The sequence below is a fragment of the Phalangium opilio genome, unplaced genomic scaffold (genome assembly GCF_054372755.1).
Source record: "Phalangium opilio isolate 3A_F unplaced genomic scaffold, DU_Popi_V2 ptg000013l_1, whole genome shotgun sequence".
Classification (NCBI taxonomy): domain Eukaryota; kingdom Metazoa; phylum Arthropoda; class Arachnida; order Opiliones; family Phalangiidae; genus Phalangium; species Phalangium opilio.
The window spans coordinates 14132902-14158947 of record NW_028324148.1 but is presented as its reverse complement, the minus strand read 5'-3'; the positions used below and the strand labels follow the sequence as shown (position 1 = coordinate 14158947).

Here is a 26046-nt window from a genome sequence, read left to right as displayed (position 1 = left end):
ATGAAACTTGGTGTGGTACATAGACTACCAACTCGACTACGCGTCCCAACTGCTCTATGAGAGTCTTCGTAACAGTGACCAGTCCAGGGGTAGCTAACCAGGGTCCAGGGTTAGTGCTACCACCAGTAGTCACCTCGAAGATCGAATTTTCACTGTTCGCGTTTTTGAATATCATTAAGGCCAAGGATAAATGGCATTAAATTTCTACGCTGTTGTCTAAATTAAGGTAAGGCGTAGTTTTAAGCCTAATTTTCAAATATATTTCGATTTTAATTGAAGGTAAATAAATTGATAATATTAGTTATTACGTATTTATTATATGATCACGAACGAGGCCGAGGCTTAAAGGGCTTCTCTGTAGTGTAGTCTAGAGTTATGGTTGTGGCTTCATTTACAAGGGCTAGTTTACCATTACCACAAATATGAGTCATTCATACCATGCTACCAAGGCTTAAAATGGATTAGTTTTTGACAGATCTGACATCATTTCGCGAAAAATGTTACAGTTTTAATTGAATTTTGTTCTAAATGGATGAAAAGGATTATATGGGATACACTTAATGAATAATATGGGTTTTTGTGATTGAAAATGGGTTTTTGAGATTGGGAGCGCAATATTGATGAAGTTCGAAGGGCTGTGGTCATCTGTACACCTGTATTTTCATGTTGTGGTTATGTGTTTTATGTTTCTGATGATTTCAAACCTAATTTTAAGCACAATTAAATTATATTTGATTGAGAAATAGGCCTACTTAATTCAAAAAATAGACTTACTTTAGTTTTTCATGAGTTTTGGAATTTTATCAATTAATTATGTAGTTTAATATCCATAGTTTTACTAGTTCTTTTTGTCAAATTTTCAATGCAATTTTTATTTATTTGCAGAAAGATGGCCTGTGTTTGAATTTGGCTAGTCTCAAATTGTTATTTTAGTCATCTGTCACTTTTTAGTGACTGTTCGACTGAAGGACCAAAGTATCCGAGGAGACCAAGGCTGGAACTGGTCTTTACCTTCTCCCATTTAGCCACCACACTTTAAAAGCATGAAAATGGTGTTGTCACAAAGACAGCGAGAAGAACTGTAAGTTCACAACTAAATTTTTAATTTTAATTAAATTTTAAAGTTAAATAACTCATGTTAGTTAGTCAGGGAATTGAAAGTTTTCCAAGTTTTTGGAGGGGCCCAAAATTCTGGGAAAGTCATTTCTGTAGATGATCAAATTGGGGGGGAGGGGGGAAACCATTTCAGTAGATGATAAAGGGGAGGGGAACCATTTCTGTAGATGATAAAGGGGAGGGGAACCATTTCTGTAGATGATAAAGGGGAGGGGAACCATTTCTGTAGATGATAAATGGGGGGGGGCTGTTTCTGTAGGTGATAAATCTTGGGAAAACAGTTCAATAGATGAAAAATTATGGGAAATCAGTTTAGTAGATGAAGAATTATGGGAAATCAGTTTAGTAGATGAAGAATTATGGGAAATCAGTTTCGTAGATGAAGAATCATGGGAAATCAGTTTCGTAGATGAAGAATCATGGGAAATCAGTTTAGTAGATGAAGAATTATGGGAAATCAGTTTAGTAGATGAAGAATCATGGAATACCGTTTTAGTAGGGGAGAAATCATGGGGAATCAGTTCAGTAGATGGAAAATTATGGGAAATCGGTTCAGTAGATGGAAAATTATGTGAAATCGGTTCGGTAGATGAAAAATTGTGTGTAATAAGTTCAGTATATGGGAAATTATGTGAAATCGGTTCAGTAGATGGAAAATTATGGGAAATCGGTTCAGTAGATGGAAAATTATGGGAAAACGGTTCAGTAGATGGGAAATTATGGGAAAACGGTTCAGTAGATGGGAAATTATGGGAAAACGGTTCAGTAGATGGGAAATTATGTGAAAACGGTTCAGTAGATGGGAAATTATGGGAAAACGGTTCAGTAGATGGGAAATTATGTGAAAACGGTTCAGTAGATGGGAAATTATGTGAAAACGGTTCAGTAGATGGAAAATTATGTGAAATCGGTTAAGTAGATCGGAAAATTATGTGAAATCGGTTAAGTAGATCGGAAATCATGTGAAATCGGTTAAGTAGATCGGAAATCATGTGAAATCGGTTCAGTAGATCGGAAATCATGTGAAATCGGTTCGGTAGATGGATAATTATGTGAAATCGGTTCGGTAGATGAAGAATCGTGTGAAATCGGTTCGGTAGATGAAGAATCGTGTGAAATCGGTTCGGTAGATGAAGAATCGTGTGAAATCGGTTCGGTAGATGAAGAATCGTGTGAAATCGGTTCGGTAGATGAAGAATCGTGTGAAATCGGTTCGGTAGATGAAGAATCGTGTGAAATCGGTTCGGTAGATGAAGAATCGTGTGAAATCGGTTCGGTAGATGAAGAATCGTGTGAAATCGGTTCGGTAGATGAAGAATCGTGTGAAATCGGTTCGGTAGATGAAGAATCGTGTGAAATCGGTTCGGTAGATGAAGAATCGTGTGAAATCGGTTCGGTAGATGAAGAATCGTGTGAAATCGGTTCGGTAGATGAAGAATCGTGTGAAATCGGTTCGGTAGATGAAGAATCGTGTGAAATCGGTTCGGTAGATGAAGAATCATGTGAAATCAGTTCGGTAGATGATAAATGGCGGGTAACCGTTTTGGTAGATGAAAATTGGGGGGAAATCAGTTTGGTAGATGATAAATCGCGTGTAACCATTTAAGTTATGACGATTTTAAGAAAGTTGTTCCAAATTAGAACTGTTCCAAGTTAGGCCTACTAACCCCAATATTTCTAACTCCTACTAGACTATATCATAAACTACTTAAATAAAATTTAGAAATAAAGCCATAGCCGACTACCTAGCTTCAAGTGGCTACATGGATTCCTTAGAGGCTTTCAAAAAGGATACGGACATGGTACCTAAATTCTTTTAAACCAATTAAAACCCTAAATACCCTTAGAACTCTCCGTACAATTCGCGTTCACGTTATTCTCTTATAGCCAGGAGAAATAGACAAGAAGTACTCTGGTCTCTTAGAAAAGAAATGGACGTCTGTGATAAGGTTACAAAAGAAGGTAGCTTAAACAAAGACCACAGATTAAACGCGTCGCTAAGCCTTGGTCTCCCATTTCGAATGAAGGTAATGGATCTGGAGGCAAAATTGGCAGAGGCCGAGAAGGAATTCATTACCGGGGCCCCGACTAGGGACAAGAGATCACCAACCGAATGGATACCGAGACCTCCAGAGAGATATTCCTTGACGGGACATCGGGCCCCTGTTACTAAGGTCATCTTCCACCCAATATTCAGTCTGGTCATCTCATCCAGCGAAGATGCCACCATCAAAGTATGGGACTACGAAACGGGAGATTTTGAAAAGACGCTGAAAGGACATACTGATTCCGTTCAAGACGTTGCGTTTGATCACACTGGGAAATGGCTTGGTATGAAGATGCTTTACAATTCCGTTAAGCCTTGGACAGCTGTTTTAAAAGATTGAGCCGTCGTTTTCAGTTTCATGCTCGGCTGATATGACGGTAAAGCTTTGGGACTTCCAAATGTACGAGTGCATCAGGACCATGCAGGGTCACGACCATAATGTTTCCTCGGTGTGTTTTATGCCCAGCGGTGATCATATAATCTCCTGCTCTAGAGATAAATCCATTAAAATGTGGGAAGTAGCAACTGGGTAAGATACGACTTTCTTTGTTATTAACAAACCTTTATTAGAAGGGGTGGATAATTATCAGGGTTGCCATGGGTCAGGGAAAACCTGGAAAAGTCAGGGAATGGGCCGAAAAGGTCAGGGAAAAGTTAAGGAATTTAAAAATGGGCCGAAAAGGTCAGGGAAGAGTCAGGGAATTTAAAAATAGGCCGAAAAGGGTCAGGGAAAAGTCAGGGAATTTAAAAACGGGCCGAAAAGGTCAGGGAAAAGTTAAGGAATTTAAAAATGGGCCGAAAAGGTCAGGGAAAAGTTAGGGAATTTAAAAATGGGCCGAAAAGGTCAGGGAAGAGTCAGGGAATTTAAAAATAGGCCGAAAAGGTCAGGGAAGAGTCAGGGAATTTAAAAATGGGCCAAAAGGGTCAGGGAAGAGTCAGGGAATTTAAAAATAGGCCGAAAAGGTCAGGGAATTTAAAAATAGGCCGAAATCCATTAAAATGTGGGAAGTAGCAACTGGGTAAGACATGACTTTCTTTATTATGTAACAACATGGATATGTGTTGAACACTAATATAGTATGGGTTCCACAAGGCATTTTGCTTAGAACAATTACTGTATCCCGCGAGTCAGGCATTTATCAAGTTTATGTGGCACGCTGCACACATAATGTACACGAGCCACAGTATAGCCTTAGCACATTGTTGGTTGCTTTATAACACCACAAGCTGTTTACCCGCGGCGTCGCTCGCGTGTAATAAGAACTTCCATCAAAATGATATAAAGAAAGGGTAGATTTTACCGATGACTAATATTTTTGTAGCACCCTAGGAGCGAAGGCACTCGGCGTTGCCCGTCAGCCCCTAGGCATGCATTTTTTATTATTATTACTTTTCACGCGGACATTATTCCATAAAGAAGGGTTTTTAAATTTCTGGCCGCCATTTAAAAAGATGGCGACAAATCGAACCTGAAAGACTATTCAGCCCGTCTATAGGTTAAATTTAGGAAACCAGTGTACTAAATATTTGCGAAATCGGTTGAAACGCGGCGCGGACTTGGTTGCATAGAGAAGATTTTTTACATTTCTGGGCACCATTTTTTAAGATGGCGGCGGATTGGAAAAATCTTTCTTAGTACACGCCTACTACTTACGAGTAACGTTCCTACAAATTTTCAGCTTTCTAGGGCAAGCGGTTGAATTTGGGCTGGGCGTTGATTATCAGTCAGTCAGTCAGTCAGGACTTTGATTTATATAGATATAGATTAGTTCATAAGATATGTTCATGTTCCATAAGTTTGTTTAATTAATCTCTGGTAACTTAGAAACTGGAGCTTGTAATTTTGAAGTGAATGAGGTAGCCTAGGTCATAGATTCAGGGTAAAGCGACATACGCCTGGTGAGGCGCTGCTGACAAAGGCTTAGTAATGTAGACTAAATAGGACTAGATGGAACTTGGAAGAAAGTCCTGCAAAATTAAGTACCACCGAGTGTAGGACTTCAATTCTCCCTTATCGTTCTCGAACTAGCTCGAGCTGTAAGTCTCTAACACCACAAATAGGAAGTGTCGTGAGGCGCTGACAAAGGCTTAGTAATGTAGACTAAATAGGACTAGATGGAACTTGGAAGGAAGTCCTGCAAAATTAAGTACCACAGAGTGTAGGACTTCAATTGACTCGCTTCCGTCGTTCTAGAACTAGCTCGAGCTGTAAGTCTCTAACACCACAAATAGGTAGTGTCGTGAGGCGCTGACAAAGGCTTAGTAATGTAGACTAAATAGGACCTAGATGAAAGTCCTGCAAAATTAACCACCACCGAGTGTAGGACTTCAATTGACTCGCTTCCTTCGTTCTCCCTCGAACTAGCTCTCAGTAGGCCTCTAACACCACAAATAGGTAGTGTCATGCTTACGGAACATATTGGAAACCATACAGTATATATTGCAAGACGATTTTTGCCCTAGTTTATGTTGAAGGTTTTGTTTCGTTTATTTAATGTTGCAGCTATTGCGTAAAGTCATTTACGGGTCATCGTGACTGGGTCAGAATGGTTAGAGTTCATCCAGATGGTTCCATAATCGCAACCTGCTCTAATGATCAAGTAAGTTGACTTCTTTCAGGTTGACCACACATTCCTGTTGAAATTGACCTCTAAGTGACCCCTCGTATCTCTCTCTCTTTCTCTCTCTTCCCCCTCTCTCTCTCTTTCTCTCTCTTCCCCCCTCTTTCTCTCTCTCTCTCTCTCTTTCTCTCTCTTCTCCTCCTCTCTCTCTTTCTCTCTCTTCCCCCTCTCGCTCTCTCTCTCTTCCCCCTCTCGCTCTCTCTCTCTTCCCCCTCTCGCTCTCTCTCTCTTCCCCCCTCTCTCTTTCTCTCTCTTCCCCTTCTCGCTCTCTCTTTCTCTCTCTTCCCCCCTCTCGCTTTCTCTCTCTTCCCCTCTCTCTCTCTCTCTCTCTCTCTCTCTCTCTCTCTCATTTTAGACTGTGAGAGTTTGGGTAGTTGCCACGAAGGAATGTAAGCTGGAATTGCGAGAACACGATCATGTTGTTGAGTGTATCGCTTGGGCGCCCGAATCAGCCGCTCCTGTAATTAACGAAGCTGTCGGAGCTGATGTAAGATCAGGAAGATTGTTGTGTTGCTGTTAACCTGATTAAGAATTAATTGGGTGATATTTTTGTACTTGTGTAATTGTTGAGTAGAACAAACGCGGGGCTCGAACAGGGCCATTCTTAGTATCCGGATCTCGTGACAAAACTATCAAAATTTGGGACGTAAGCACTGGACTTTGTCTATTTACCCTGGTAAGTTTGAAAAGGTATTTTTTGACGTTTTTGTCTGGTTTTGTTGATGTTTTTGTCTGGTTTTGTCGACGGTTTCGACTCATTTTGTCGACGTTTTCGTCGCGTTTTGTAGACATTTTTGTCTCGTTTTGTTGACTTTTTAGTCGCGTTTTGTAGACAATTTTGTACTTTTTTGTCGCGTTTTGTAGACTTTTCGTCTCGTTTTGTAGACTTTTCGTCTCGTTTTGTAGACTTTTTGTCGCGTTTTGTAGACTTTCGTCTCGTTTTGTCGACTTTTTTGTCTCGTTTTGTCGACTTTTTTGTCTCGTTTTGTCGACTTTTTTGTCTCGTTTTGTCGACTTTTTTGTCTCGTTTTGTCGACTTTTTTGTCTCGTTTTGTCGACGATTTTGTCTCGTTTTGTCGACGATTTTGTCTCGTTTTGTCGACTTTTTTGTCTCGTTTTGTCGACTTTTTTGTCTCGTTTTGTCGACTTTTTTGTCTCGTTTTGTCGACGATTTTGTCTCGTTTTGTCGACGATTTTGTCTCGTTTTGTCGACTTTTTGTCTCGTTTTGTCGACTTTTTGTCTCGTTTTGTAGACTTTTTTGTCTCGTTTTGTCGACTTTCGTCTCGTTTTGTCGACTTTTTTCCTCGTTTTGTAGACTTTTGTCTCGTTTTGTAGACTTTTTTGTCTCGTTTTGTAGACTTTTTTGTCTCGTTTTGTAGACTTTTTTGTCTCGTTTTGTAGACTTTTTTGTCTCGTTTTGTCGACGATTTTTTGTCTCGTTTTGTCGACGATTTTTTGTCTCGTTTTGTCGACGATTTTTTGTCTCGTTTTGTCGACGATTTTTTGTCTCGTTTTGTCCATGGTTTTGTCTTGTTCTGTTGACGATGACGACTTTTCGTCTCGTTTTGTTGATTTCTTCTTTTTTTGTCTATTTTTGTGGGTGTAGGTGGGACATGACAATTGGGTTCGCGGTGTAAAGTTCCATCCCGGTGGCAAATATATAGTCAGTGCTTCGGACGATAAAACCTTAAGAATTTGGGACGTCAAAAACAAGAGATGTTGCAAAACTTTGGAAGCTCACACTCATTTTTGCACATCCGTTGGTAAGACGCCGCCACTATTAACTATTTTATCATGATTTTGTTGGGTTTGGTATGTTTTGTGAGTTGTGACCAGCCAATTATTATTGTTATTTATTTTTTAAGTTTTCGTAATATTTATTTTATGGCTCTTATAATAACAGTACATTTCAGATTGGTCTCAGTTTTTAGATTCGTGTTTCAGATTGGTCACAAATTTTAGAAGTGCGCCGCTTTAGATTGGGGTCACAAATTTTAGACGTGCGCCGCTTTAGATTGTGGTCACAAATGTTAGACGTGCGCCGCTTTAGATTGGGGTCACAAATTTTAGACGTGCGCCGCTTTAGATTGGGGTCACAAATTTTAGACGTGCGCCGCTTTAGATTGGGGTCACAAATTTTAGACGTGCGCCGCTTTAGATTGTGGTCACAAATGTTAGACGTGCGCCGCTTTAGATTGGGGTCACAAATTTTAGACGTGCGCCGCTTTAGATTGGGGTCACAAATTTTAGACGTGCGCCGCTTTAGATTGGGGTCACAAATTTTAGACGTGCGCCGCTTTAGATTGGGGTCACAAATTTTAGACTTACGGTTCAGATTGGTCACAAACTTTAAACGTGCGCCGCTTCAGATTGGTCACAAATGTTAGACGTGCGCCGCTTTAGATTGTGTTCACAAATTTTAGACGTGCGCCGCTTTAGATTGGGGTCACAAATTTTAGACTTACGGTTCAGATTGGTCACAAACTTTAAACGTGCGCCGCTTCAGATTGGTCACAAATTTTAGACGTGCGCCGCTTTAGATTGTGTTCACAAATTTTAGACGTGCGCCGCTTTAGATTGTGGTCACAAATGTTAGGGGTGCCCCGCTTTAGATTGTGGTCACAAATGTTAGGCGTGCCCCGCTTTAGATTGTGGTCACAAATTTTAAACGTGCGCCGCTTTAGATTGGGGTCAGTAATTTTAAACTTGTGAGCTTCAGAAAGGTCACTAATTTTAAACTTGTGAGCTTCAGAAAGGTCACAAATTTTAGACTTGCGCTTCAAATCGGTCACAAATTTTAGACTTGCGCTTCAAATTGGTCACAAATTTTCAGTCTTGCGCTTTAAAAAATTGTTCGCGATTGTCTAGACAAAATGCCTTTCACATTGGTCACAATCCATGTTCCTCAATATTATGCATAACTATCAAATGTTTATTAATTACTCGTGTACAGATTTCCACCGCGTGTCACCCTACGTTGTGACTGGCAGCGTGGACCAAACGGTAAAAATTTGGGAGTGCCGCTAAACTAATTATAACGGAGAGAACGCGTTTAATATTTAGAAATATTATTAAAAAAGGGGGGTGTGAAAAATTAAGAAAAAAAAATAAATGAATTAATTCATTCTCTTTCATCGTTAGAGAATGTCAAAAAAAAAACCGAACAGTTAAAAGAAGTAATTTTTGGTTTTTAGCCCTTTTGGCCCCGAGAACGATTTTGTTAGTCAAAAAAAAAAAAAAAACTTTTTTGTTCCTTTGTCGTCTGCTTCAGTATAAATTAATATTATTGGTTGGCTTCAGCGATTTATAGGAACATCGGTTTAAAAAAAAGGGGAAAACCAAACGAAATGAAACTTTAATAAGTTTAAATTTTCTCGAACATTAATTAATTATTATTGATATAAAATAAAATTAAAGTTGGAATATTGTAGATTAAGGTTTCTTTTTTATGTAAATATACTAAGCCTTTGTTTTTTATTATTTGTTTTTCTTCAGTCGCTTAAATAACATTTTATTTTATCTTCCCTTCCCGTGTTAATAGGTTTACGACGCGACGCGAATATTTTACGCTAAGCTTAGGAGTAAGGTTTTACGTTTCAGGCAGTAGTTTTAAGTTAAGCCTTGGTCTGATTGGTTTAAAGCTAGCAGTGAGTCCGTGACTTTTGGAGTAAGGTTTTCTGTTTCAGTAGTTTTAAGTTAAGCCTTTGTTCACTTGGTTCAAACTAAACTAGCAGTGACTTTTGGAGTAAGGTTTTCTGTTCAGTAGTTTTAATTTAAGCCTTGGTCTGATTGCTTAAGTTAAGCCTTTGCTCACTTGGTTTAAAGCCAGCAGTGAGTAGTGACTTTTGGAGTAAGGTTTTCTGTTCAGTAGTTTTAATTTAAGCCTTGGTCTGATTGGTTAAGTTGAGCCTTTGCTCACTTGGTTTAAAAGCTAGCAGTGACTTTTGGAGTAAGGTTTTCTGTTTCAATAGTTTTAGTTTAAGCCTTTGTCTGATTGGTTTAGTAGTAGTAAAAGATGTCATCTACGTATTTGAAGTTAAAGGTTAGTAGGAAAAGATGTCATCTACGTATTTGAAGTTAACGGTGACTTTTTGGAGTAATGTTTATTGGTTTCCATAGAGAGGGCTCAGTTTTAAGTTAAGCCTTGGCCTGATTGGTTTAGTAGTAGGAAATGATATATTTAATGTTAAAAGTGACATTTTGGAGTAAGTTTATTGGTTTTCATAGAGATGACATCATTTTTAAGTTAATTAAAATAATAAGTCATTAAGATTAAAGCCATTGGAATTATCTCTATATTAATCTTGAAGTCTTATCGAGAATTTTGGTCACCCGTTATAATAAATATAAATATTAATTAACATTAACAATATTTAAATAAGTTAATCATCCTGGGAACGTTTGAAATCTTACTCCTATGTTTAAGCGCTTAATGTTCGCAACGGCTACAATGTTCCAATCAAATTTAAAAAAATTTGGAGCTGTTAATTAAACTAAGTTAATTAAGGTACAATGATTAAGAAACAAACTTAATTATTTTTTTTCGGAAATTATTAATCACTGCAGCCATATAATATTAACAAATTCAACGTTGATATTAAATTTCGAATTAAGTTTGTGAAATATATTGTGGGGTTAGGTGTAGTTGCTGATTTGTGAAAAGGTTTAAAGTTATTGTCAAAATTCGACCAAAGTAATCAAAGTCAGTCAAAAGTTAAATTGCCCGAATTTACTAACGGAATATTCAATATTCAGGGAAGTTGGGTTTAAAATTCTAGTTCAAGTTCAGGTCTATTCTAAGCGAAATCAGGCTGTCAAAATTTGGTCAAAATAATCCAAGTCAGTCAAAAATTAATTACAATTTAATGTTTTTAATTTAGTACCAGAATATTCGGGGTAGTTGGTTAGAAATTCAGTTTCAAGATCAGGTAAATTTTAAGCGACATCAGTCTGTTAAAATTGGATCGAAATAATCCAAGTCAGTCAAAAATTACAATGGAATGGTTACTTTGGTATTAGAATATTTGGAGTAGTTGGTTAGAAATTCAGTTTCAAGATCAGGTAAATTCTAAGCGAAATCAGTCTTTTAAAATTGGATCAAAATAATCCAAGTCAGTCAAAAATTACAATGGAATGTTTACTTTAGTATTAGAATATTTGGATTAGTTGGTTAGAAAATCAGTTTCAAGATCAGGTAAATTTTAAGCGACATCAGTCTGTTAAATTTTCATCAAAATAATCCAAGTCAGTCAAAAATTACAATGGAATCTTTACTTTAGTATTAGAATATTTTTATTAGTTGGTTAGAAAATCAGTTTCAAGATCAGGCAAATTCTAAGCGAAATCAGTTTACTTGTGTCAAAATCAAATTTCTTCAGGGGAAAAGTGAAATCAGGGACGTTATCAGAAAAATAATTACTGAGATATTCAGTAAAATTTAAAAAAAATAAATTCAAATCAGGGAAATCAAGAGAAATATTTTAGATTTTTCAGTAATTAACAAAATCAGGGAAGTTATGAAAATAAAATCAGGGAAAATTATCAGGAGAAGCTACTCGCCTACTTAGTTAACTATCAAGTCAGGGAATTTTTCTGTGAAAATAAAAAAAATAATTTTTTTGCTCTTTTTTGACTGATTTTGACCATATTTGCCGAATTTTGAAACCCACTTTAAACCCTATCGCAATCATGCAGTAACTAGGCCTACCAACGAACGCAAGAAAAATTTCACAACGGTAGGGTTACACTTTTACAGTAATATTTTTTGTCAACTGGTTCGCCATGATTTAGCCCGAGCTTTCAAGTGATATAATTTAAGTAATTAAAATTTTGCCAATTAAATATTTTTTTTATTAATTTTAATTTTAAGTTAATATACATAGGATCTTTAAAAGTATAGTTTTCATTATGTCAAAAGAAATTAGGTTTTGATCAAAATGGTTACGGAAACCTTAATTAGAATAAACTTTTAATTTAAATCCCCCTAATTAATAAATAACTGGTGATTAGAAAACCAACAAACTAATTATAATTAAACATCATATACTGTACCATATAGTCGAAATTAAAACTTAATTAACGTAATTCCCCCCATTGTAAACGTAACGGTGAAACTGCACTTAAAGTACGGTCCCCTTATAAGCACCTATCTATAAACCTTCATCTTAAGCGTGTCTTTGATGTAGATAACGCAAAATTTTGCCAAGGTATTGTTAGAAATATATATATATATTATATTATCAGCTTATTGCCGTTCTACGCTAAGCCTATTTACCATATTAACAATTAAATAAAAAACATCATCATGTAATTAAGTGTTGAAATTTGAGCTGAAAATTGTCAATTGTGATCTCTGAAATGCCGATTTTGATTATTTGGGCGGGTTAATGTAAAGTTCCGCTTGTGATTGGTGGATTTAAGGTCTAGGACGGAGACTTTTTTTCAAGGTGAGGTCAAGGTCAAATATATTTAATTTGCCAATTTACGTCTGAAATATTGAATTTTCATTGGTTATGTCGATGTATCGAGTTTAAACATTGGATTTTGATTGGTTGTGTCGTAATTTCGGGTTAAAACATTGGATTTTGATTGGTTATGTCGGAATTTCGGGTAAATTAAAACAGTGAATTCTGATTCGTTGTTTCGAAATATCGAGTTCAAACCTCGCATTTTCATTGGATAAGACAAAATTTCGGTATAAAACGTTGGATTTTGATTGGTTATGTCGGAATTTCCGTTTAAAACATTGAATTTTGATTGGCTACGTCGAAATTTCGAGTTCGAACCTCGCGTTTTCATTGGTTATATCAAATTTTGGTCGGAAAGCCTGAATTTTAATTGGCTCGCTGTTATTTAAGTCTGAAACGAACTTCAATTGCTTAAGCTAAATTCTGAAATGCAGAATTCCATTTGCTTAGGCTTAAGTTAACAATCAAAAATAAAATACAGAATTTTAAACTGGTTAGGCCTATATTTCTAGCTAGTAATATAAACCTGTATCAAATTCAAATACGAATACGAAATATTGTCCAAGGCTTAGCTTCGAGACCCATTTTTATTTGAAATAGATCGTTTCAGACACCAAAATTAAAACAATTTTCATCTCACAGTTTTTCACTTTAATTTACAAATAAAAAACCCAAAATAAAATACAACAACTTAACGTTAGAATTCTTTTTATTGAAATGAGGTGTAGAAATAACCTCGTAAGTCGATTTTAAAACATACCTAGGTACATACAAATATATACATATAATAACGCTGCATGCTTAAAATGTTGGATAAAAGAAATATTAGCTTAAATAGAAGTAAAACATCTCTTTAATAATTAAATAAAATACCTTGTAATTAAGTAAGTGGTTTCTAGGCCTAATTAAAGTCTATTATATAAAGTTCGTTCGTATATACGTGGATATTAATTATTGTTGCCCCCCATAAAATATCTTGATATTAGCAAGCAAAACATCTAACAAATTGTAAATTAAAAATGCCGCTTATGTTTCTTATTTTTTATGGTCAGTTTATTTTTTTGTTTTTTTAATTTATTGATTTGGAGTTTATTAATTTCTTTTATTGACAAATAGCAGCTGTCTCAATGTACATGTATTATACACATTGGTACTACTATAAAAAAAGTAAGCCAGAAGAAAAACAAGTTTTCATGTACCTTAATAAAATTATTTACTGAAATACTTAAATGCGTGTTCCGTTTTGTTTTAATGTTGTTTGTATTTCAGGTTTTTAGATTTTAAAAGTAAGCAAAGGTTTGTTTGTTCCTGCGTGAAAATTATTTCACGAAAGTAAGTACAGTGTCCTGAAAGATTAAATATGATGTCCTGGAAAATTTAAATTCAACGGCAAGGATCATAAATGCAACGTCCAGGAAAAATAAATACTAGAATTCGTCCAGGAAAAAATAAATACTATAGAATTCGTCCAGGAAAAAATAAATACTAGCATTCGTCCAGGAAAAAAATAAATACTAGCATACGTCTAGGAAAAATAATTACTGCCGTACGTCTAGGAAAAATAATTACTGCCGTACGTCTAGGAAAAATAATTACTGCCGTACGTCCAGGAAAAATAATTACTGGCGTACGTCCAGGAAAAATAAATACTGGCGTACGTCCATGATAAATAAATACTAGCATACGTCCAGGAAAAATAAATACTGGCGTACGTCCAGGAAAAATAAATACTAGCGTACGTCCAGGAAAAATAAATACTGGCGTACGTCCAGGAAAAATAATTACTAGCGTACTTCCAGGAAAAAAAAATACTAGCGTAAGTCCAGGAAAAATAATTACTGGCGTACGTCCAGGAAAAATAATTACTAGCGTACGTCCAGGAAAAATAATTGCTGGCGTACGTCCAGGAAAAATAATTACTGGCGCGTACGTCCAGGAAAAATAAATACTAGCATACGTCCAGGAAAAATAAATACTAGCATACGTCCAGGAAAAATAATTACTAGCGTACGTCCAGGAAAAAATAATTACTGGCGTACGTCCAGGAAAAATAAATACTGGCGTACGTCCAGGAAAAATATATACTGGCGTACGTCCAGGAAAAATAAATACTGGCGTACGCCCAGGAAAAATAAATACTGGCGTACGTCCAGGAAAAATAAATACTAACGTACGTCCAGGAAAAATAAATAGTAGCATATACTTCCAAGAAAAATAAATGCTAGCCTACGTCCAGGAAAAATAAATACAACCTGGAAAAATGAATAGAACATCGTTTTGAAGCTGTTTCTATTTCAGATTTTTAGATTATGGTATATTTCTTCCAGTGTTATAATACTTGTTGGAGAAAAGGATGTAAAACGTCCTGGAAATGTAAAAACAGTATCCTGGAAAAATATACAGCAACCAGGAAAAGTAAATCCAACAAAATAATGCAATATGTCCAGGAAAAACAATATGGCGTTTAGGAAAAACATGGCGTCCAGGAAAAACAATATGGCGTCCAGGAAAAACAATATGTCGTCCAGGAAAAAACGATATGGCGTCCAGGAAAAACAATATGGCGTCCAGGAAAAAACGATATAGCGTCCAGGAAAAGTAAATGCAGGTACATGGACGAAATTGCCATTGGTTGGGAAAATTACCATAAAACCTATACGGAAATACATTACCTTGAATGAAATTTTGTCTTGAATTCAAAACCTAGAACTATTGGCCTAAAATAATATTCCATGGGTAAAAAAACATCAAGAGGCATTTAGATTCATTTTATTTAAAACATAGTTTTTCCAGGCAAACTTCAAGGGAATTTATTCTTGAAAAACTGTAAAACTTGATGAACCACTTCTTTTTTAACGCTGTTATTCAAAGCCAGCAACTCCAGAACAAAATTTTTCCCGACAAGTTTGAGTGTTAAAGTACAATCTAAAATGAATTCATCTTGTTCCGAATCAACAACAGAATTTAATTCAACTCTAGCTTTTTTCGTTGCTGGGCCCGCTTTTGTTAAATCATCGTCGACATTTTCCCTCTTATTTGATTGGTTAATTCCGTTATCCATTCTAGAAGTTGAGGAACTGGCTTCCTCCGCCGATACGGTCATTTGTTGTAATCTCTTTTCTTGTCTACGTTTACGTCTCTGATGTGACCAGGTATTTTCTTTGGCTTTGATATTCCATACATTTTCGGTATCTGAACCTTTCAGCAACTGAAACTGCAACTGTAAAGAAAAACGTATCTCAGGGGTTCATATCTGGGAAAACTCAGGGAAATTTACAGTTTTTAGTACAATCAGGGAATTTTCTGAGGTTTGAGTAAGCTTGCTCTGAAGGCGTTGCTTCAACTACACAAAACTCTTTGTTATTAACATGTGCTTAATTACACCCAACATTGGACATTCATAACTCTGGTTCTATTAGAGATACGGAGATTTCCTTCGAGTATGTTATAGTCCTATTTGTCCTCTTTTCAACGACAGTTAATAATTGGGGTTATCTCAAACAGGGGCTGAGTAATTTAGCAAAATGTTCGTTAACATTCCCTCCAAGAGATTAACATGGGCTTAATTACACGCAACTTTGGAGGACCATAACTCTGGTTCTATTAGAGGTACGGGGATGTCCTTTGAGTATGTTATTGTCCTATTTGTCATCTTTCCAAAGATACTTAAAACTTGGGGTAACAGCAAACAGCGGCCGAGTAATTAAGGAAAATGTTCATTAACATTCCCTCCAAGGGATTAACATGGGCTTAATTACGCGCAACTTTGGAGGACCATAACTCTGGTTCTATTAGAGATACGGGGATGTCCTTTGAGTATGTTATTGTCCTATTTGCCATCTTTCCAAAGATACTCAAAACTTGGGGTTACAGCAACCAGCGGCCGAGTAATTAAGAAAAATGTTCGTTAACATTCCCTCCAAGGGATTAACATGGGCTTAATTACACGCAACTTTGAAGGACCATAACTCTGTTTCTATTAGAGATACGGAGATTTCCTTCGAGTATGTTATAGTCCTATTTGTTCCCTTTCCAACGATACTAAGTACTTAGGGCTACAGCAAACAGAGGCCGAGTAATTAAGCAAAATGTTTGTTAACATTCGCTCCATGGGGTACTCCATGTATGGGAAAAAACCTGGGGAAATATATGGGAAAACAACCTGGAAAAAGACAATTACAAATTCTCACGTTTATTTCGACAAAATGCTGGAGTAATTTCTTCGTTAACGCCTCTAGAGTATAATCAATTGATTTTAGGTTGCTTGGTATGAAGAAACTGACGGGTGTCGGTTTTTTAACAGCAACTTCTGGTCTGAAAACCTGTGAAAAAATTTGTTGAGATACTATCTAGCTAATTTCCCATGTGTCCAAAACTCATCATATATGGTTGGTGCTATTACTTTATTGAAAGATATGTTATTGACGTAAGACCAAGCTATTCCCCATCTCATGGTTTTTCCCTGATGAAACTCCGTCGTCGTAAAATGAGGTATCTACAATAAACATGATTTGAAACGCATTTACGACATCAGAATTAAACAACGCCTGATTTCATTATACTTTGAGTTCGTTCAAGTGATGTTTAATTTCCTTTAAACTGCATTTCTTTCCCAACATAGTTGTGTAGATTCTATTTAAAAATCAATGTTGTTTTACAACCGTGTTGTCAATCTTGTTGGGTGCCTCAGCTTCATATCATACCTAACTTTCTCTTTCAATATTTGGCTATCAGAAATCATCTTTTTGACGAATGCCACTTCGCCTCCGTCAAAAATGATTTCCTCTTTGTGAGCCGGGTTGCAACTGTTAGGAGGAGGTCTTTTTTTCGTGCGGGATTTGGCTTCCCAATTAGCATCATTCGCGTCAGTGAAAAATGGAGGGTTGCACATTGTTGCGTCATATTGAGTTTCATCGTTTTCCAATAGTTGAAGCAATGAAGAATCTCGCTCTACTTTAACAACTACAATAACATGATTTTTTTAGAACTTGTTGCGTGAGTTTTAGTTTCAGTTTCAAATTCAGGTTGTTTGAGTCTACCGTTAATTAAGTCTTGAAGATTATTTTTCTCTACATTTTTACTGGCCCAATAAAAACCCTCATCATTGCTTTCTGACGCTAAGAATTTCCATTTCTGTGTTTTACTTCCTAATAATGGGAAAATGCAACTGGGTCCAGTTCCTAAAACGTTTAATAATTAAGCTGTATCGTTAATTAATTACTGCGTGTAAATTTATTTAGCACTAGATGGCGCTAGGATTGAAATAACTCAATCTAATGTACATTTAACTAAACAGCACTAAGATTTAAAGGAAAATCTCAGGTAACATAACATTGTACCTTAAAAACGGCCTTTTTCTAAATATATATATATAAAAATAAATGATCTCTTATTATAAAATAATTAGCATTTAATTAGTCTTAAAAATGTGGACTACTGCGCCGCCATTTTTTTATTGGGGTGTGCTAAAACGAACCTCTCTTTAGCCTGTGAGAATTAAACCAATCACGCAAGTCTAAGGGGTTCGGGCTAGCAGACGCCACTAAACCAATGGCGGATGGCTCAGTAGTCCTCGTTTTTAAGACTAATTAATTGCTAGTTATTATTTTGTAATAAGAGCTCATTTATTTTGTTCTTAATATTTAATTCCTTTTATATTTAGAAAAAGGCCGTTCTTTTAAGGTATAACGTTATGTTAGTTGAACTTTTCCCTTAATTATACCTAGATCTATAACGTGGAATGGTTTGTCGGAGGGCATTTTTGGTAAAATATTTAGTAGATCTTCGACCCATAGTAAATAGTTCAATCTTTGAGGCACTGTAGGTATTAGGTGATTTTCTGGAATATCAATTTCTAGACCAAAATCCATTTTCAAGAGGCATTTAGTCAAACTTCGTAACGCTAGAGGATCTTTGAAATTAACTTTAAATCTCCCCGATATGTCTTGCGTAACGTATTGTCTAAAATCAGGGAATTTTAACGCTAATTCCTTAAAATCAGGCTGTTCTTTGTATTTATTACGGGGATGCATTGTTATTTTGAGTTTAACAATAACAGGCTTAACAGCATCGAAATAAATCGTAACGTAAACACGTGAGATAAGGCTTAGCAATATTTAGTCTTAAAGAAGTTGTAGCAGACAATTCTGACACATTTTAGCGTCGTCTGTTATACAACGTAGCTTGCTTATTTCCGTTCCTGCCTGCTAGAATTTTTCATATAAAAATTATTTTTTGTGGGCGAAAGTTCATGTAATTTTGAGGTCATGTAAAGATAATTGTGATTACATTTTTGAGATAAGATAAACAAGAATTGATTCTTCTATCTATATTAGTGATCCTGAAAATGAAGGTTCGAATATAATTATTATTTACGAAGTTAAACGGTACCGAAACCAAAATAGCATAGTATTTTTAGCCAAGGCTTAGCATCTGTTACCAACTTTGGCAACTTAAATTCTGAATCACTTAATTTGCATTTGCACCTGCTCCCTAAAATAGTGAATTAATTACTTTTTTCGGCTTACCGTTAGAAAGATAATTACATTTAGATACAAAACATAAACCAATTCATTAATTTACACAGTCCAACTGTTATATATTTCTCTTTTAGTTATGTATTCAATTCATCATGCTTTTATCACCAATGACTCACTATGATTGTTAAAAGCGGCTTAAGTTAATTAAATATTGTAGAACAAGTAATTTAAAATAGACGATCATGTCAGCCAATAAGGGATCTGGCTTCTCAAATGAGGAATTTAAGCAAAAAGATAAAAAATGTAAGCCATAGAACACTTTATCTCCGTTAAATTGGGATTGAAAGTACCTTCTAAAATAATGTATTTAAATACATTTAAAATATGTTAGCAGCCTTAGAACAGATGATGCAAGAATGTACTAACAGAATAGCGAAAGAAAAGTACCAGCATAGAACAACAGTCGGAAAGGTGCCTTTTGATTCACACCATCACGGAGTGCATATGATGCCGAGTGGTTCCGCTAATTCTAACTTTGCAGCAATGCCCAGTAAAAATTTAAAGCCTACTGGTTAGCCTTTTTTAGTTTTTAAGGTTTAAAGAGAAGATACGACCCTAAATTTCTCATCTCATGATTAAAGGATTACCACCCTGGTGTTGTACCGAGATGGTTCCGGCACTTTACCGCCATATTGAGAACTACACTACATCCAATGGAGCTCACGAAATTGCCAATAATCTTCTTTTACCAGTCCTTTTATCATCTGGACTTACTAGGGAAGTTTTGGGGCTCATTTGGGAAATGACAAACAAGACTCATCTTGGTGTCTTGACTCGAGAGGAACTTTATGCAACTTTGGCTGTTGTGGCACTTTACCAGGTTAGTCCGCTATTTCTTACTCTGGGAATTTAAAAGTAGACCAAAAAAGGTCTGGGAATTTAAGAATAGACCAAAAATTTCTTGGATTTATGAAGTAGACCAAAAAGGTCTTGGGGAATTTTAAAATAGACCAAAAAGGTCTTGGGAAATTTAAAATAGGCCAAAAAGGTCTTGGGAAATTTAAAATAGACCAAAAAGGTCACGGGTTATTTAAAATAGATTAAAAAGGTCACGGGTTATTTAAAATAGACCAAAAAGGTCACGGGTTATAAAAGGTCTTGGGAAATTTAAAATAGACCAAATGGGTCTTGGTGAATTTTAAAATAGACCTAAAAGGTCTTGGGAAATTTAAAATAGACCAAAAAGGTCTTGGGAAATTTAAAATAGACCAAAAAGGTCTTGGGAATTTTAAAATAGGCCAAAATGGTCCCGGAAATTTCAAAATAGCCCAAAATGGTCCCGGAAATTTCAAAATAGCCCAAAATGGTCCCGGAAATTTCAAAATAGCCCAAAATGGTCCCGGAAATTTCAAAATAGCCCAAAATGGTCCCTAAAATTTCAAAATAGCCCAAAATGGTCCCTAAAATTTCAAAATAGCCCAAAATGGTCCCGGAAATTTCAAAATAGCCCAAAATGGTCCCGGAAATTTCAAAATAGCCCAAAATGGTCCCGGGGGTTTTAAAATAGCCCAAAATGGTCCCGGGGGTTTTAAAATAGCCCAAAATGGTCCCGCGAATTTTAAAATAGCCCAAAAGGGTCCCGCGAATTTTAAAATAGCCCAAAAAGGTCCGGGAAATTTTTAACAGATAATTGTCCAAATTAAGAATTGACTTGTTTATTTAAAACAAATATTCTTATCAAATATCCCTGTTAACGGTGACAACTGTCTTTTGACCTAAATAGTTCAGGGAAAATCAAAAGGAGGGACTAGTCAGGGAATTCCTAATTTAACAAACAAAATATTTATTTAACAGGCTGGATACCCTGTGCAGACTTTGGACCCCCTACATTTATTACCGTGTCCTCCTGTACCAGTTCTGAGGTTTCCACTTTTGGCTCCCCAAGGAGGTCCAGATGTTATGGCGCAATCTCCCCCTCTTGCTGTAGCTCCTCAACAACCTTATAACCAACCAAATATGGTTGTCCAACCTCCGCAAGTACCTTCAATGGAACCTCCAATTAATTTTGCGGCTCATCTTCCAACTGATGCTCAAGTGGGACTAAGTGGGGGTCCGCGATTAAACCTAGTCCATCCTGACGTTAGGACCAACTCAGTGTCAATGGCTAGTTCCATTCAACAGTTGCCAATTCATGATCGAGGACCAAATGTACTTAATTATCAAAATGGTGTTGCTGCCAAGCAAACGAACAGCATTTATAATACAACAAATGCGTCAGGTAAGAATTTGGACTTGTTTAACGCGCTATAACATTCTCCCGGTAATTTAAAGGCGCCATAACGTGATCGCGGTAATTTAAAGGCGCCATAACGTGATCGCTGTAATTTAAAGGCGCCATAACGTTATCCCGGTAATTTAAAGGCGCCATAACGTTATCCCGGTAATTTAAAGGCGCCATAACGTTATCCCGGTAATTTAAAGGCGCCATAACGTTATCCCGGTAATTTAAAGGCGCCATAACGTTATCCCGGTAATTTAAAGGCGCCATAACGTTATCCCGTTAATTTAAAGGCGCCATAACGATATCCCGGTAATTTAAAGGCGCTATAACGATATCTAAAGGCGCCATAACGATATCCCGGTAATTTAAAGGCGCTATAACAATATCTAAAGGCGCGATAACGATACCCCGGTAATTTAAGCTCCCTATAACGTTCTTCCGGTAATCTAAACTCCCTATAACGTTCTCCCGGTAATCTAAACTCCCTATAACGTTCTCCCGGTAATCTAAACTCCCTATAACGTTCTCCCGGTAATCTAAACTCCCTATAACGTTCTCCCGGTAATCTAAACTTACTATAACGTTCTCCCGGTAATTTAAAGGCGCGCCGTAACGTTCTCCCGGTTTAATAGTGTGAAATCCTCTTTACAGAGGACGACTTCGCAGACTTTCAATCTAGCGCTCCTGCGCAAATAAACCAAAGCAACTCCGACGATTTTGACGATTTCAAACAGGCCGATATGACTTCATCCTTTCCTACTAACACTATCGAAACTTCCTATCAACCAACTACAACTTTGCAGCAACAACATCAGCAACAGCAATTTCTACCTTCCCAATCTAAAATACCCCCGCTTGCGGATTCTAGTCTCAAATCTAACAATATGGTTGTCGTGTTCCCACCCATAAACCAAACACCCGTTAACAACTTTGCCCAATTTAACGGCACGGTGAAACTGAACGCGACTGAAGATAAATACGCCGTCTTTAAGACACTAGAGGTAACATCTGAACCTGATCCACCAATTGCCACGATTGAACCAGAACCGGTGACGCAATTTCAAACTATCCCCCAAGTCCCGAATGAAGTCGGTGACGTGAAAGAACATGCTGATGAGTTCGGAGATTTTCTGTGCGCTGACGTAACTACACCTACCGTTTTGCAATCGAGCGATTCTCCCTTAGAGTTCATAGGTCAAACTACAAATCGGTCGTCTGATGAAAGCTTTCATAATTACCCCCAAACAAACAACCATTTAAATCTTGGTAACGGTTTGAAGTCAACTTTCTCCGATAAGGGTTCCGTTAACAGTTTAGAGTCACCCGTTTATCTTTACGAGTCCGATAACTTGGACGCATTGTCCATATCCTCGTTTCATCATAGTCCGAGTCGGAGTCGGAAAGTGTATGCCGAGGATGATATATCCTTTGATAAGATTAGTATGGGTCCTGCTGGTGGGGATGGTAGTAATGATCATAGTGCCACGTTTTCTACTAGCTCCCACGAGTCGTCCTCAACTGAGACAGGTACGTGCTTTTATTTGCGCTTCTTTGCGATTACAAGGTCATGATGACCTTCGGGACATTGAGTTAGTTATGACCTTGCTGATAGGGGATTACGACGCTTTGCGATAGGGTTGAAGTTCAGTATTAGTGCAGTTGCTTCTTTTGCGATTGCAAAGATTTAGTGACCTTCAAGGTAATGATGACCTTCAAGGTCATGATGACCTTATAGGGACATTGAATTAGCTATGACCTTGCTGATAGGGAATTACGACTCTTTGCGATAAGGTTGAAGTTCAGTCTTAGTGCAGCTGCTGCTTTTGCGATTACAAAGGTTTTGTGACCTTCAAGGTCATGATGACCTTCGGGACGTTAAGTTACCTTGTGGATAGGGAATTAGACTTTGCAATCGGGTTAAAGTCTTTGCCCTTATTTGTGCTTGTTTGCTATTACTGTTTACAAAGGCTTTGTGACCTTCAAGGTCATGATGACTCTCGGGAAGTTGAGTTAGCTATGACTTTGCTGATAGGTATTTACGGCTCTTTGCGATGGGGTTAAAGTTCAGTCTAAATGCATCTTTGACCTTGATTTATAGTTGTAAAATGTTTAGGTGAGATTTTAATTGAGCGAATTTTTGCGTATAGCTATTATGATTCTTAAACCTGTTAAAGGTCATGATGGCTTTTTACCATGAACTATCAGTGGTTTATTCTTTCAAATTTGACAGAATATGCAAATTCGTAATTGTGTTGATTACGAGTTGGTTTTGAGCAAAATTATTAGTAACTTATATATATGACCTTCATTTACCCCGGTCACTTCAAGGTCATGATGGTATTAAGTTAGCTTTCAGCTAGATTATCGAAATTTGACTTTTTGAAGCACTACGATGAAGTCTTGAAGAAATCAGTGCACTGTTTCGTATTTTATGTATAGGAAATAATAACCTTGAGATTATTTGAAGGTCAAAGCAAACCAATATAATTTCGTTGATTAATTTGCAAATTTCGCCTTTTTAAAGCAACTTCTTCCGTGTTTCGCCCAAATTTTAGTATTTTTTCACGCATACTGTTTTCAGCGCAAATTTTTACGTTTTTCCGCGCAAATTATGGTGTTTTTGACGCAAATTATCGCATTCTTTCGCAGGAGAACAAGTCAATTTCGATTCAACTAGTGTAAATACATTTCCAATAACTGATCGTTATAGTTATATTAGAAGTCAAACCCCGGTATGTTAAAAAAACGATCTTTAAATTCAAAATAATAGTAGTAAGCATAAGGTATTGAAGGAATTATGATTATTATCTTTTCAAAAATCAGGTGTGTTTAGATAAAGTAGCGACGGATTGGATAAGATGTCTTGAAAAATGTAGGGATATTTTAGACGAAGCTCGATCAACGTTTTACTTTGCATGTAACGAACTTTCCCAAGAAAGTCTAGAGGAACTTTTTGAAACGGACGAAATTGGCGATTATTTAGAAAGTAAGTGCGGGAGATGTCTTCGACTTTACTAAGAAGTAGATCGTAAATGCAGGCCTATCTTTCAGATGTAACTGAAGTTTTCTGCATTGTTCGACGCATCTATGCATCTTCGTTGGCATCTGGCCGATACTTGGGTAATATTCAAGCCTCGCTCAACGAAAATGATCTGATTTGGGAGGAATTAGCCGGTGGAATTTCGTCTTTCTATAAACTGGTAAGTTTATAACATGCAGCTGATAGAAATCATTGCGTATCTATTCCGGCTCTCAGTTACGAGCTAAAAAAAATCATTGTCTATGATAACTTTTGCATCACGAAAACATTACGTTGCTGTGCGGACTTACCCTCGACTTTGGAAGATATGGGGTGGAAATTAACATGGAAGATATCGGGTGAAAATTAGCATGGAAGATATGGGGTGAAAATTAGCATGGAAGATATGGGGTGAAAATTAACATGGAAGATATCGGGTGAAAATTAACATGGAAGATATGGGGTGAAAATTAACATGGAAGATATGGGGTGAAAATTAACATGGAAGATATGGGGTGAAAATTAACATGGAAGATATGGGGTGAAAATTAACATGGAAGATATGTGGTGAAAATTAACATGGAAGATATGGGGTGAAAATTAACATGGAAGATATGGGGTGAAAATTAACATGGAAGATATGGGGTGAAAATTAACACGGATGATATGGGGTGTAAATTAACATGGAAGATATGGAGTGAAAATTAACATGGACGATTTGGGGTGAAAATTAACATGTCCTTGCTTTCAGTTTTTGAAAAATAACTTGAATATTTTCAGCCCGAAAAGATCAAATTGGACTTTTCTTCAGCCGTTTTAAGCCCAACAACAGAATCATTGTGTAAATCATGCGGCGTTTGTCTATTAGACGTTGACGCTAATTGCGGAATATTTGGGGAAGATGAATGCGGTAAATTAACGTACGGTGGTCGTCAATATCATTCTAGTTGCGCCAATGTTTGGGTCAATTGCGTCGATTTACTTCTTCCAGCTTTGCAAAATGCCGAACTTTTATGAAAAAGATTTCTTTTAATGGATTATAATTGTAACGCTGCTGCGATAGTAGGCCTACTACTAATAGTTAAGGTTTATTTTTTAGGACATATATTAACCAATTGACACATATATATTATATTATATTTCTGTATATATATATTCGATTTGAAAGTAACGTGTAAATGATATTGATTTTTAGGGATTGCTTGCGTTATTACTATAGGAGAGAAACTTATTGGTAAGGATAGAGTTAATTATTGCATAATTGTGTATATATATATATATAAATTTAACTATAATGTTAAAGGAATTAATTAAATTGATTATCGTAGTAGGGTTAATTGTAAATAAAATATTAAATTAATATATTCAAAATTATTTTTCTGATTGTGCTACAATTTTTTTTGTCCTTAGAAATGATGCTGTCTCTGCAATTTCTACACGAGTTTGACATTCTCAATTTCAAACAGGGTTCATACAAACCTGGAAAAATCAGGGAAATAAAGAGTTGACAAAAACCTCAGGGAAATTTGCGTCAAATAGGGGCCGAGTATGTTATAGTCCAATTTGTCCCCATCCAACCATACTAAAATTTTAGGGCTACGACAAACAGGGGCCGAGTAATTGAGCAAAACGTAAACCAACAACCCCCTCCATAGGAATAGCATTACACTAAACGTTGGTATCTCGGAATTTTGCGAAACTTTTAACGATATGGAATTTTGCGAAACGTTTTACCATTCCTGGGATTTCCGAAACATTACCCAATTTCTCAGAATTTTGCCAAACGGTTCACCATTTCTCGGGATTTACGAAACATCACCCAATTTATCAGAATTTCGCGAAACGTTTTACGTTTTCTCGGAATTTCGCGAAACATTTCCCGATTTCTCGGAATTTTGCTAAACATTCACCATTTCTCAGAATTTGCTGAACATTCACCATTTCTCGGGATTTGCTAAACATTCACCATTTCTCGGAATTTTGCTGAACATTCACCATTTCTCGGGATTTGCTAA

At 36.5% G+C, this 26046-nt stretch overlaps 3 protein-coding genes across 4 annotated transcripts; 2 read left to right on the top strand and 1 right to left on the bottom strand.

Annotated features, from left to right (window-relative positions):
* The first annotated feature begins 67 nt into the window (after positions 1–67).
* LOC149709378 (lissencephaly-1 homolog) lies at positions 68–13482 on the top strand. Its single transcript, XM_089864742.1, has 11 exons — positions 68–226; positions 886–1081; positions 2840–2918; positions 3004–3078; positions 3144–3447; positions 3518–3692; positions 5667–5763; positions 6140–6271; positions 6359–6460; positions 7392–7548; positions 8739–13482. Exons 2-11 carry the CDS (start codon positions 1044–1046, stop codon positions 8810–8812), a joined length of 1233 nt encoding a protein of 410 aa, XP_089720868.1. The 5' UTR covers positions 68–226; positions 886–1043; the 3' UTR covers positions 8813–13482.
* Positions 13483–15005: 1523 nt separating this feature from the next.
* LOC149709377 (U6 small nuclear RNA (adenine-(43)-N(6))-methyltransferase) lies at positions 15006–18361 on the bottom strand. Its single transcript, XM_089864741.1, has 7 exons — positions 17975–18361; positions 17292–17432; positions 16956–17214; positions 16815–16884; positions 16655–16747; positions 16443–16574; positions 15006–15472 (listed from the first exon to the last, which is right to left on the bottom strand). The coding sequence occupies exons 1-7, from the start codon at positions 18282–18284 to the stop codon at positions 15053–15055; spliced, it is 1425 nt and encodes a 474-aa protein (XP_089720867.1). The 5' UTR covers positions 18285–18361; the 3' UTR covers positions 15006–15052.
* A 91-nt stretch (positions 18362–18452) lies between these two features.
* On the top strand, positions 18453–25405 carry LOC149709376 (uncharacterized). Of its 2 annotated transcripts, none has more exons than XM_089864740.1 (10): positions 18453–18604; positions 18866–19034; positions 19126–19302; positions 19373–19611; positions 20586–21009; positions 21664–22539; positions 23662–23744; positions 23836–23998; positions 24064–24212; positions 24812–25405. In XM_089864740.1, exons 2-10 carry the CDS (start codon positions 18974–18976, stop codon positions 25046–25048), a joined length of 2409 nt encoding a protein of 802 aa, XP_089720866.1. In that variant the 5' UTR covers positions 18453–18604; positions 18866–18973; the 3' UTR covers positions 25049–25405. The 2 variants fall into 2 exon arrangements, with proteins under 2 accessions (XP_089720866.1, XP_089720865.1); XM_089864739.1 differs by having other exon boundaries at positions 19123–19302.
* Positions 25406–26046: the final 641 nt, after the last annotated feature.

Excerpts from the sequence above, each read along its gene's own strand:
- LOC149709376 (XM_089864739.1), top strand. The coding sequence starts at position 18,974 with ATGTCAGCCAATAAGGGATCTGGCTTCTCAAATGAGGAATTTAAGCAA. Across the intron at positions 19,303-19,372 it reads TAAAAATTTAAAGCCTACTG|GATTACCACCCTGGTGTTGT; the intron begins GTTAGCCTTTTT and ends TCATGATTAAAG. Across the intron at positions 21,010-21,663 it reads TAATACAACAAATGCGTCAG|AGGACGACTTCGCAGACTTT; the intron begins GTAAGAATTTGG and ends TCCTCTTTACAG.
- LOC149709378 (XM_089864742.1), top strand. The coding sequence starts at position 1,044 with ATGAAAATGGTGTTGTCACAAAGACAGCGAGAAGAACT. Across the intron at positions 1,082-2,839 it reads CAAAGACAGCGAGAAGAACT|AAATAAAGCCATAGCCGACT; the intron begins GTAAGTTCACAA and ends AATAAAATTTAG. Across the intron at positions 6,272-6,358 it reads ACGAAGCTGTCGGAGCTGAT|AACAAACGCGGGGCTCGAAC; the intron begins GTAAGATCAGGA and ends ATTGTTGAGTAG.
- LOC149709377 (XM_089864741.1), bottom strand. The coding sequence starts at position 18,284 with ATGCATCCCCGTAATAAATACAAAGAACAGCCTGATTTTAAGGAATTA. Across the intron at positions 17,215-17,291 it reads TCTTCAAGACTTAATTAACG|TTGTTAAAGTAGAGCGAGAT; the intron begins GTAGACTCAAAC and ends ATGTTATTGTAG. Across the intron at positions 16,575-16,654 it reads ATAACATATCTTTCAATAAA|GTTTTCAGACCAGAAGTTGC; the intron begins GTAATAGCACCA and ends ATTTTTTCACAG.